The sequence below is a fragment of the Suricata suricatta genome, chromosome 3, assembly GCF_006229205.1.
Source record: "Suricata suricatta isolate VVHF042 chromosome 3, meerkat_22Aug2017_6uvM2_HiC, whole genome shotgun sequence".
NCBI lineage: Eukaryota > Metazoa > Chordata > Mammalia > Carnivora > Herpestidae > Suricata > Suricata suricatta.
The window spans coordinates 91,490,833-91,503,281 of NC_043702.1; the positions used below are offsets into that span (position 1 = coordinate 91,490,833).

A 12,449-nucleotide genomic window follows, 5' to 3' on the forward strand; every position below is an offset into this window, starting at 1 on the left:
ATGATATGGGTAGGACAGAGTATGAGGTGCAGAGAAGGGCTATGTGGTGAGCTGAGTTGGGGCCCAAATAGTTTTAGACCTCCATGCCTCACACCTACTCCTCACTTACTCCATGAGTCAATGTTTGTCATACCTGTGCCTGGGACAGTCTACTTCAAACTTTTGCTGACCATTGGGTAGGGTTTTATTTTTTGTTAGAGGGTGGACGTGTGCTTGATAATAGGGTCTTAAGTCAAACTGAGAACAACAGCCTATAAGCTGGACACAGGCACAGAACAGATCACAGAATTAGGCAAACATGCCACTCAGTTGACTTTACCCCAAAAAGATAGATTTTTGAATCTGAAGACATGTTCTAATTGCAGCTGTTATATTTGTAGAGGTCTCTTGTTTAAGATCATTTGCTGGGGCACCTGGGTGGCTCAGTTGGTTGAGCGTCTGACTTCAGCTCAGGTCATGATCTCACAGTTTGTGGGTTCGAGCCCCATGTCGGGTTCTGTGCTGACAGCTAGCTCAGAACCTGGAGCCTGTCTTCAGATTCTGTGTCTCCCTCTCCTCTGACCCTCCCCTGTTCATGCTGTCTCTCTCTGTCTCTCAAAAATAAATAAAAAACATTAAAAAGTTTAAGATCATTTGCTATGGTGTTTTAAGCAGTTTTCTTGAGGCCTGCATTGGGTTTTCAGCTCTCATGGGCAAGAGATGTCTCTGAACTGTGTTAGTGGTGGCATGTGGCTGTAGATACCTCCACTAAATACCTGATGATGGGAACAGTGTGGACGGTGGCGCTTTCACCCTGGCAGTTTCATGTGGTTCCCAGCAGTCTGTTCCAGTTGCTGAAGTCTCAAGGTCTCAGCAGCCATTTGACTGACAGGTGCTTGGACATTTTCCTCCCGAAGCAGGCCCCTTGGTGCTGGAGGATGCAGTGGGAAGGAATGCTGTTGCTGATGAAATCCACAATCTTCACTTAACTCTTGCCTTTTTTCAGTTCGTAGGGTGGACAAGTACAGTTCATTTTTTTAAATGTTTATTTTTGAGAGAGAGAGAGGCGGAGTGTGAGTGGGGGAGGGGTAGAGAGCAAGGGAGACACAGAATGTGAAGCAGGCTCCAGGCTCTCAGCTGTCAGCACAGAGCCTGATGCGGGGCTCGAACTCACAAACCACGAGATCATGACCTGAGCCACCCAGGTGCCCCTACAGTTAATTTTTAACTTAATGCTCTTGGAACTTTTCCACTGATGTTTAAAAAGGCCCTATCAACTATATTAATATACTCAGAAATGAGAGAAAATATCCATGAGGTCTTAAAATATTCTGAATAATATTTTCTTTCTTTTTAGCTGTCTCCGTTATGAGGTACAGCGCCTCTGCTTTTGGGTTTGCAGTAAGTAACCTGAAATGTACTTTTATGAAGTTTTGCACGTTTCTCCGGAGCCCACGAATCGCACCCTGGGCTCGCAGTTCAGAGGGTGGTTAGCTGAAGAGAGCTTAGCGTGACAAACCGTTTATGGAAATAACGTCTATAAAAGAAAAAACTACAATTTTGTGGAAGGAAATGGCAATGATACTCTACAGGTCTCTAGAACAGACTAGGGGACCTCATTTTCCACACCTGGTTGAAAGGATGATTTCGGCCTGTTTTTCTCCCTCTTGGTTGTAGGCTGGAAAGTGGGTGCACCCTGGAGTGAAGCGTATGCTGGTGCAGCAGAGGTGTTCGGGGTTAGGGTTGGGGCTGCCGGCACCAGACTAGCCAGCCTGTAGCCCCATTAGGGGTAACCTGGGTCCCGAACTTGTTTCTTCATGGGAGCTGGTCAGAGAAAACAGGTCTCAGATGTTTTATAAGTTAGGCATGTTGCAAGTTTGGGTGAAGTTTCCCCACATTCCTTCAAGAGAGAGCTAGTGTTTGGAGTTTTCCAGATGAAAAGCAAGGTATGGTGGGTGCAGTGACTCATCTGGAGAGCTCCAACATCCTCTGATGTAGCTTGAGGGCTTCCTGTACCTGAGGGCGTGTGTCCCTGTTCCCAAAACCACTTATTCCCTTTGATGTGAGAACTTCAAGTTTTGGAGGTTATAGATTGTTTTCAGAATCTTTTGAAACATATGGACAGGCTCTCCAGAAAAATGCATCACATACACACCCCCCTTTTACCCCCTTTCTTCTGTCTCTGTCCCTCACACATTCACTCATTCATTCAAACAAGAGCATTGATTTTGTATGTATTTCCGAAGCGTTAGCAGATCTCCCCCTTGAACCTTATATAGAACAATCCCATTAAGAGCTGGAAACCTAGAATTCTTATCCCGAATCTTTTACTTGGGATGTAGGGGAAGGTGCTGTAATTATTTTGTCTGCCAGGGGTATGGGTCAGAATAGTCCACCTGTCCCTGTAACTCCCATGACTGCTAGAGTGCTAGGAACCAGGTCCTGGGGAGCAGAGCCCACTGCACCACAGAGTGTGCTTTCTTAGTCTGTGGGAGCAGTGAGAGGTCTGAGGAGAAGCCATGGCACTGCCACCAGGCCGGCCTGTCAGGTGGCCTCAGCTCCACACTTACCAGGACCCACCATGAGGATGATGAGTAGCTTGTATCATAATGAAGTGAAGCTTCTTTGGTCTGAGATCACGGGCTCAGATTCCAAGCCTTTGTGTCTTGTGTCTTCACCGTGGTGCCTTATTAACACTGGAAAACACTAATGCTGTGTCTCCTTCTCCTAGTTTGATGCCATCCTCGACGTCCTGTCCTCGGCGATTGTCCTGTGGCGTTACAGCAATGCTGCCGCGGTACACTCTGCTCATAGGGAATACATGTAAGTGGACTTTTATCTTCTCCCAGGTTGCACAACTGTTGCAAAGAAGGCCATGTGATTAGGCTGTCAGCACAACTCACCTTGCAGCTTTGGTCCCCGGCATGAGAACGAGGACCCAAATTGCCTATGAGAGCGCCTGCTGTGATATCAGCCATATGATAGGCACCTTCTGGGATGGTCACAGAGATGGGCTATCCTTTATTAAAATTTCTTTTTTTTTAAAAAATATTTATTTTGGAGACAGAGACAGCATGAGCAGGGGAGGGTCAGAGAGAGGGAGACACAGAATCCCAAGCAGGCTCCGGGCTCTGAGCTGCCAGCACAGAGCCCGACATGGGGCTTGAACCCATAAACTGTGAGATCATGACCTGAGCCAAAGGCAGACGCTCAACCAACTGAGCCACCCAAGTGCCCCAAGATGGGCTATCCTTTAATAATTCTCCCTGTCCTCTGCTCTTGAGTCTGGAGTGAATATTTGTATTCTCATTTGTCTGTCCTTCTGTCCATCTATGCATCGAGCTATCCATGCCTCGATCCATCTATTCTTCTTGCTCTCTGTGTTTTTGGAATCTTTATTCTCTTGAATTTTCATGTATGTTTTTTCTTTATAACTAAGATGAGTTTCCCTCTGTAATATATGGGAGAGATCTCGAGGGTAGTCTAAATCACCCTACTAGCCTTCCATTCCTCAATTAGAGGGTGTGGCTTCTCCTGGTCTCTACATCCTGTGGATGACAGCTTTTGTGTTTGAGGAATTTGACTTTGTGACCATAAACCATATCTTTTCCAACTTGGATCCCTTTATTCCATTTTTAATTTCCAGGCTGATAGCACAGGTTCCAGAGTTATATTTCTTGACTTTGAATCCTAGCTTACCACCTGCTAGCTCTGTGACCAAAGGAAGCTACTAACTGCTCTATGCCTTGTTTCCTCATTTAGAAAAGCAGGAAAACAACAATACCTCCCTGACAGAGGTATTATATATATTATATACATATCATATAATATGTTATATATATCTTAGAACAGTATGTATATGTGCATATATGTGTGTGTATATATATATATATATAAAGCTTAGAGCAGTGTTTGGCATATAGATGAAGAAATTTTAGCTGCCATCTTTATTATTAAGGGATTATTAAGGGACCTTCCCTGAGACTGAGTCACCACTGGTCATGAAGGGAAGAGTTGTACTCCACCTCTGTGGTTTTTGGACAGTTTAAAACAAATGAGTAAATGTTATCCACACTGTGGTTTGTGTGGCGCCCAGTCAGAGAGTCCTCTTGATGAGGCTGCTACGTCATACTTAAGTGTATAAATGTTGAGATTCGAATGTTCAGTGCTAGGGGACTCTGGTTGTAGTACATCTGGGTTTGCATATGCCAAATGGAATGCTTGTGAAAGACGATAGTATAGCTGATTTACAAGTGAGAACAAATTTTATTTCATTGTTGACTTTAGGTAGAGCACAGAAACTTATTTTCAGTATTACATATTTATTAAAATGTGCATTAGCTTTTTTAATAAATCTGAAGTATCGAATCTGTGATACCACAGATGATATTGTTCTGGATATGGTTAATTTTTTGAGTCGGTTTATAGTTGAAGAAACTAAGAGAACAATTGCAGTAAATTGATTTTTCAAAATTTCAAATTACGGTACCATAATGATCGAAGTTGAATTAATGGTGGTCCAGCTCAAGGAGCAGCTGATGCAACAACCCAAGTGGTTGCTGGCTACTATTTGAGGAATACAGTGAGAACAGTCTAGAAACATGCTCACATTTTTAAAAGCTAGTCCTGTTTCTTTCTGAGGATGATATGTTCTTCAATTCTCCATTTGTACCTTCCAGTACAGCAGTCGCTGGTGGCTAGTCTGGCACTTGGGTGTAGTTGGCTTGAACTACACGGTGTTGTAAAATACACACTGCATTCCAAAGACTTAGGGGAAAAAAAGACTGTAAACATTTTATTAATAATTTAAACAATATTGACTACATGTTGATATAAGAATATGTTGGATATGGGGCTCCCGGCTGGCTCAGTCGGTACAGCATCTGACTCTTGATCTCAGGATTGTGAGTTCAGGCTCCATATTGAGTATAGAGGTTACTTAAAAGTTAAAATCTTTATTTTTTTAAAGAATATTTTGGATATATTGGATTAAACTAATATAATTAATTTTACTTGCTTCGGTTTCTTTTTTCTAATGTGGCTTTGAAACACTTAAAATTACTTATGTCGTTTATATTATAACTCTTTGAGGTCTTGCCCTCAAAAAAGAAAGGTCTTCCCTCTCTGTCTTTTCTTTAGAAATAATAATCCTGAATTTGATTTGCGACTCCAGAAGGAATTGAGTTCAGTGTTTCTCAATTTCTCTCTTCTAATTTGCTGTTTTAAATCTGATTTCCTTTATGCTGAAATGAGTTTCTTACGTATTAGTCACAAGTCTACAAATAATTGTAGCTTTTCCATAGAGTCAGAATCTCTTTGAGCATTTGCCAGGTGGCCTGGAGTTTTTCCAAGATGAAAAGACTGATGACAAGAAATGTCATTTGGTTTTCAGTGATCTCAAAACAAGTACCATTAACACAATGTATATCTCTAATGATACCCCAAAGGCAAAAACTCAGCGTAGTTGCTTTGATAATTCTCAGATGATAGTTCACGCGATGATGCTGGTGAATTCATTTGGAGTTTCTTAAATGTAGGGATTAAAACAACATGCCACAATCCTTTGTATTGTTGGCTTTAGTTTAAAATTTTAATCTCTGCCTCATCCCATGTAAATTAAAAGTTCATGGAATTACTGCCAGCTGAGAAACTGATGTTTGCATATTGATGGGCATGAATGAAGTATGAGAGGCATAGCTAGCAAAACCACTGGGTTTCCTTTAGTTGCTGGAGAATAATAAATGGGGAAATACCCAACTGGTCCTTAATTAATTCTAGGAATTTGTCCTACTTTGACTCTAAGCTTCCAAGAGAATCTTGAGCTTGGAATCCCCAGTACGAGAAGGGGCAGGATCTTGGTCATCCTGGCGCCGATGCTGTGTGTGCTGGCTAGGGCGACAGGGTGCTTGATGCCCGGAGAGAGGGAGGGTGCCTTTAGCATCACCACGGGGTGTAGCCTCAATCGTTTTGTTTTGCAGTTTTCTTTTTTATTGTGGTTAAAAACATTAGCATTGCATTTATCATCCTAAACATTTTAAGTGTATAGTTCAGTAATAGTATGTAGATTCAGTTTATGGTTGTTTGCTCCTTCATCATACAAAACTGAAACTTCATACTTACACACAGCTACCCTTTTCCCTCTCCCCAACCCTTTGCAACCACACTTCTACTTTGTTTCTTGCATTTGATTACTGTAGGTACCTCAAATAAGTACAATCATATGCTACTTATTCTGTGACTGGCTTCTTTCACTTGGCATAATGGCCATGGCAAGATTAACAAATGGCTTTCAGGGTTGAGATATCTCGCTTAGGTAGACAGTCATAGGTGTGGGGCCCTGATCCGAGAGTGAGATGCTCAAATCCAACGTTTCACAGGTGGTGTGCATATTGGTGTAAATTTAGGCTGGGCATGGGTGGTTGAGGTCGGGCCGGAACAAAAGGTCAGGGACATGCGTTCCGCACGCCAGGTATTGGCCTGCTGCTCCATTTGGGATTGAAGCGATGGTTGCCGAGTTGGGGAGCAGATGAAGGCAGTGAAGCCAGTGTGGTTGCCATCAGCCACAAAAGGAGGAGGACCAAGAGGTTGGGGCTAAGGACTTCCTGGCTGGTTTAGTCTGAGGTTGACTGGGAGCTTGGAGGGGAGAACCTGGAGGACCGGTTTGGAATTCACCTTGAGGCAGATGAGCTGCAAGAATGTGGGTGAGAGAGAACACGCCTCCTCTGCTTCCGAGGTCAGGAAGGCAGCTTCCTCAGGGAGCAGCCAGGTTTTTCTTAGGCCAACAGGTGAGAACGAGAATCGGAAAAGAGTCCAAGGATGTAGAGAGTGGGATAGGATGAGTGAGTGTGTTTTGGAGAGGGGAGGGTGCAGGGCTACATAGGGTGACACAGAGGAGCATGGTTAGAAGAGTGGGTTGGTGACGGTCGTCCTGGTGACAGAAGGTGGCTCTGAGGCCACTAAAAGAATGAAGCAGTATGTGTACATGTACGTTGTGATGTCCTAGTGTCATTAAGTGAAGAAAGCATAGAGCAAAATAGTACTTAGGGTCTCTTCTCATTTGTTTTAACAAAAGAGGTTTGCATCCACACACACTGCTTAGGCATAAACAAGATCTCTACAAGGATACAAAGGAGACTGGCAGCAAGGTCGCCTCAGGGAGGGGGACTGGGCACAGAAGAGAGGAGATGCTCTCTTTATATCCTTTAGACTAGAGCTACCCAGCAGAATTCTCTACAATAATGGACATGTTCTGTAGCTGCACTGTCCAGTATCATCAAGCCATTACCCACACATGACCACTCAACATTTGCTCTGTGGTTACATTTTTAACTTTATTTAGCTTAAATTAATGGAACGATAAATAGTCACATGGGGCTAGTGGCTGCTGTGTTGGATAGTACCTCTATAGGTAGTTGGATCATTTTTAATCCATTTTTTATTTTTATTAAACTCTTCTTTAAGTTTTTAAATTTATTTTGAGAGAGAGAGAGAGAGAGAGAGAGAGCAGGCTCATGTAAGGCAGGAAGGGACAGAGAGAGGAAGAGAGTATAATCCCAAGCAGGCTCTGCACTGTCAGCACAGAACTCGATGCGGGGCTTGAACTCACGAAGATGATGACCTGAGCTGAAATCAAGAGTCAGATGCTTAACCAACTGAGCCACCCAGGCACCCCTCATCCATTTTTTAAAAACAAAGTTGTTAGTAAATCAAAGCCCAGAGGACTTGGAAATGAGAGAAAGGTACTGAGGGGAGGAAGGAGGTGCTGGAGGAGGAGGCTATGGGGGAAATTAGAGTAGGAGGAACCTGGAAAGGCCGACTGACGCAGGGCATTTCACACCCATCTCAGCCACTGTCAACCTCCTGGACCATGTAAGGCCATAGGAAGTACAGCTTCCTGCTGCCGTCAGCTGTGGAGGGCCATCAGGCTGCTTGCCATGCAAGGTACAGCTTGACACTGGTTGGGAGCCTCTGACATTTTGCGTGATTTCAGCACAGGCAGGAGGCCTGTGAATGCTCACCAGTCCCAGCTGTCTCCTCGGGCCGTCCGTCAGCTCACTGGGATGGAGAGGTGGAGGCAGGTGGGAGGCTGTTCACCTTGACAGGCTTGAAATTCTGCAACACTGAGGCAAAAACACAACCTGGGAGGTTGTTCACTTGTTCCACATGAACCTCCAAATGGCATGATGCTCAGCAGCATATTGGAACGCAAATTTGAGAGCTCTGGTGGAGATATTCTTAGAGAGGCATAAATCCTGTTGTGTCTCCTCATGTGAAATAAATGGGGCACACTGATTCTCACCCATGCAGGGTCCTTGCTCTGTTTCCCACTCCCCCCTCTAATTTGCTGAGCCAAAGGCCTTGGCCTGAAAACTACCAGTCAACAGGAGAGCTTTTTATGACTGGTTTGAGCAACATTCTTGTTGTGTTTGGAAACAGCTCCGGAAATGGAAGGAGAAAAGTAACTGATTCACTCAAGAAATGGCGTACCGATAATTTGCTTTTGGTGTCTGATCTAAGAGAACTGCAAAGGCCAAGAGTTACACCAGGAACATAGTAAAATGGTACCATGCCTCCCCCTCTTCTCAGGGGCATTTGATCTGACCCTAAATCAGAGGTTGTGGGACAGTGAATCATCTTTCCTCCACATTTCCCCAGTGCTCTTAACATTACAAAGCTCTTGAGTATATTTTAACTCAAGAGCAGAACCTGAACTAGAAGAATAAGTAATTTCAGACAGTCCCTCAGTAGCTGAAGAGAGCCAGTGTAGAAGGTAGAGAGCCTTGATAGTGGGACTTGAGCTCACATGTCTTGACCAGTTTGGATTTAGTCTTGCCTGAAGGTGAAGAGAGTCGCCTTCCACAGTCATGGGAAGTTCATATGAAACCAGCCATGACACAGGCATGATATTAATGGGTTGTGGTGCTGTGGGCAAGAGGTGTTAGAAAGAGGAGTGTAGGCTCCCTTGGTCTGTGGTATGAGTAGAAATGTGTCCTCCCAAAAGATACTGAAATCCTAATCCCCGAATGTGACGTTTTGGGAAATAAAATAGGGTCTTTGCAGATACAACTAAGGTAGATGAGGTTCTAATGCCATTTGACTGGAGTCCATATAGGAAGAGAAAAGACACCGAGACAGAAACACCCATGACAGCAGAGGCAGTGTTCAGAGTCTTGTGTCTACAAGCCAAGGAACTCCAAGGACTGTTAGCAAATGCCAGGAGCTCAAGGAGAAAGGAAGGATTCTGCCCCCACAGGTTTCAGCGGGAGTGTGTGCCCACCACTGACACTTTGATCTTGAACTTTCGGCTTCTAGGATCAGTGAGAGAGTAAGTTTCTCTTATTTAAGCCCCTCAGTTGTGGTGCTTGGTTACAGCAGCTCCTGGAAAACTGCTGCTGTCCCTGAGAAGAGCCTTCCGTCAGACCTGCACTCGTCTGCTCTGTGACCTTGAGTGACACGAGTTTTTCGAAACTTCAGTTTCCTCCTCTGTGAAAGGAGGTAGGCCTTGACAGCTACCAAATGGCATTGTGGTGAAGATAAAACATGATATTGAATGTGACATCAGTATGTGCTCAAAAAATGTTAGATCGCAGAGTGCCTGAGTGGCTCAGTTGGTTAAGCGTTCGACTTCGGCTCAGATCATGACCTTGCAGTCAGTGAGTTCGAGTCCTGCATCGGGTTCTGTGCTGACAGCTCAGAGCCTGGAGCCTGCTTCAGATTCTGTGTCTCCCTCTCTCTCTGCCCTTCCCCCACTCACATTCTGTCTGTCTCTCTCAGAAATAAATATTTTTAAAAAAGATCACTTACTTTCCATTCCTGGAGTTTTGAAAATGTTTTTTTGCTAGTCATACTGGGATAGTTTGAAATTATGCTGTTGTTTCAATTTGCTTTGAACAGTGTAGAATAAAGGACTTTGCAAGGGAAAAAAAAATCAGAAAACCCAGACACATGCTCTGGCATCTTGAGAAAGTTGCTTTTGACCTAGGGACATGGGGTAATAGTGTAATGTGGTGGTAAAAGATTATTATTGCTTGATTTTCTGATTTCATTTCTTCATCGCACCCCTAAAAGAAATCTCATCTGTGTGGGGCAAGACAAAGTAATATATGATTCTTGTAAAAAGGTATTTCATACAGGTACAAAGAACATAGCAATTGTTAGAGGCCCTTCCAGGGAGAATCACAGCTAAAGTTTTGATGTGCATTGTGTATATGTGCATTCATATGCATGGTTACACATCTTCTCCCCCTTCCCCTTCCACATAAATAGAGATAATCTATATATACCCTTCTGCAAACTGGTTTTTCTCTACTTACCACCGTGTTTTGGACATTTTCCCATCTTTGGATAAATAGAGGTATGTTATTTTTTGAAAGCTATGCAGTATTCTGTGCATGGATTGAACATATTTTGTTAAGTAATTTTTCTACTGAAGATGTAGGCTGTTTCCAGCTTCTTGGGGCCAGGAGCAACCTGAAAGAACCGTCCTCACGTGTTCATATTGTAATGCTTGTCTTCTTATTTCTTGAGGATAAATTATTAGAAGTTGGGATCAAAGAATATGCTGACCTGTATAGGTCTGATGCCCAGTGTGAAACTGGGGTCCAAGTAGGTCATGCCCATTTATGTTCGCACCAGTGTGGGTGAGCATGTCTGTTGACTCACCGTTACCAGCACTAAGTGTTAGCCTTCTTTTGATCTGAGCTACTTGTCCAGGTGGGAAATCGAATTCTCCACATTAAGGTGCATGTGTTTCATTATCAGGCTGAGCATATTCTCACATGATTTTTTGGCATTTGTATTTCTTTTGGGAACCCAGTGGCACAATTTCAGGTGGGAATGAAAATCCTTTTGTTTACTTTTTGAACCCTTTCCCAGACTCAGGCTACAGAACTTAGGTGACTGAGAAAGTGCAACTTAATAACTGACCAGATCCTTTTTGCCTTGTCCCCCCACCCCTACCCCCACCATCACCATATTCTTTTTTTTTTTTGTAGTGCCATGATTTTTTTTTTTCTTTCACAGATAAAAATACCTGTATTAATGTATGTATCGGTACATTTGTTGACTGTCTGTTGCCCTCAGAGGATTTTAAGCTCACAGGGCCAGGGTAATCCCTAAGTGTCTTAATCTTTTTATCCCCATTCCACCTGGCATTTACTAGATGCTCATTTAAAGAGTTGCAGAATGAAAGACTGAATTATGGAAGCCCTTCATCTTATGTAAAGTTTTAATAACTTTTATTACGATGATAAATATTTAATGGACACCTCCTGTGTGTCAGTTATCATGCTGGGCTCTCTGTTAGGTAGAGGTATTATTTGACACCTGGTAGAGAAGGAAAGTAGTGTTTCTGAAGGCTCCTGGCTGGTAATGGATACAACTGGGGTTTGAACCTACACCCTGCTTGCTTTGAAGTTTCCTAGTAACCATTATGCACCCCTGCCTCTTTATCTGATCATTTGTGTGCATTTGTTTTACCAGTTTTTCATTCCAGCTTCTCCCCCCCACACCTCCCCCCAACCCTTCCTCCTAGAAATGCCCCATCTTAGCAGTTTGCTGCAACCCAGATTTAATTGGAGGGAGAAGAAAAGTGGTATGGATCCAGATGAATTAAGAGCTATAAAAAGATACGACTAAAAATGCAGTTCCAGGCTTGGGTTCTAACTCTGGAAGGAGGGGAAATGGGTGGCTGCTGGCCAGACACAGATGAGCTGCTAGGGCAGTCCAGGGACAGGACGCCATGCCCAGGAGCAGCTGGCACGTCTCGGTCCCTTGGCAATGGCTGCCGTGACAAGCACCATGGCCCTCCTGTGTCTCCACAGCCTTGCAAATGAAGATCGTTTGTCTTGGCTGCAGCCTGCACTTCTCGCATGCTCTTTGAAGCCTCGCTTCTCGTTTTCAGGCCAAGGGCAGCTGTGTCGGGCCTGGTGGATCCTGGGCTGAGGGCTCTGGCTTTGCTCTCTTTGTCCGTGGCCTCCCCTTTGGCCTCTGCTGCTGGAACAAGGCATTTGTTGAGTGGAGAGGTTTCTATCCCCAAGAACATCAGGGTCCCAACAGCGTGAATGGGTCCCTTCACCCTGAGGACGGTCACCCTTTGGAAACCTGAGCCTGGAAGTCACCATATTTGTCATTCCTCCACCTTATGCTCTGCTCCCCATGCTTTGTGGTGAACAGATTTAGTTCAGGAACCTTCCCTGAAGTGGGGAGGTTTAAGATAGACAGGTGAGAATGGGAGCTTTCTCTTTTTGTGACCACTTTTGGCAGCAAGAGATGTCGGCAGGCTCTTTGCCCTCTCTGAGTGGTCCTATTTTCAGAGCACAGCTCTGTGGGCTGGTTTCTCACAGTCATCTTTGAAGTTTCAGGGTCAGAGTTTTTCATGGCACATTTTTTCTCCCTTTGGTCTCCGGATCTTCTCCTGTGTGTTAGCTGTTGAACATGGAAATTCAGCTTAACAGTGTGTAATACTTGCC

General features: G+C 44.1%; 1 protein-coding gene across 1 annotated transcript in view; it reads left to right on the top strand.

The window, feature by feature from the left end:
* TMEM163 (transmembrane protein 163) overlaps nucleotides 1–12,449 on the top strand; it is a 239,647-nt gene that overhangs the window by 139,093 nt on the left and 88,105 nt on the right. The window contains exons 3-4 of the mRNA XM_029933323.1: nucleotides 1,337–1,380; nucleotides 2,711–2,802. Coding sequence (XP_029789183.1) covers nucleotides 1,337–1,380; nucleotides 2,711–2,802 — 136 coding nt within the window. The remainder of the gene's footprint in view (nucleotides 1–1,336; nucleotides 1,381–2,710; nucleotides 2,803–12,449) is intronic.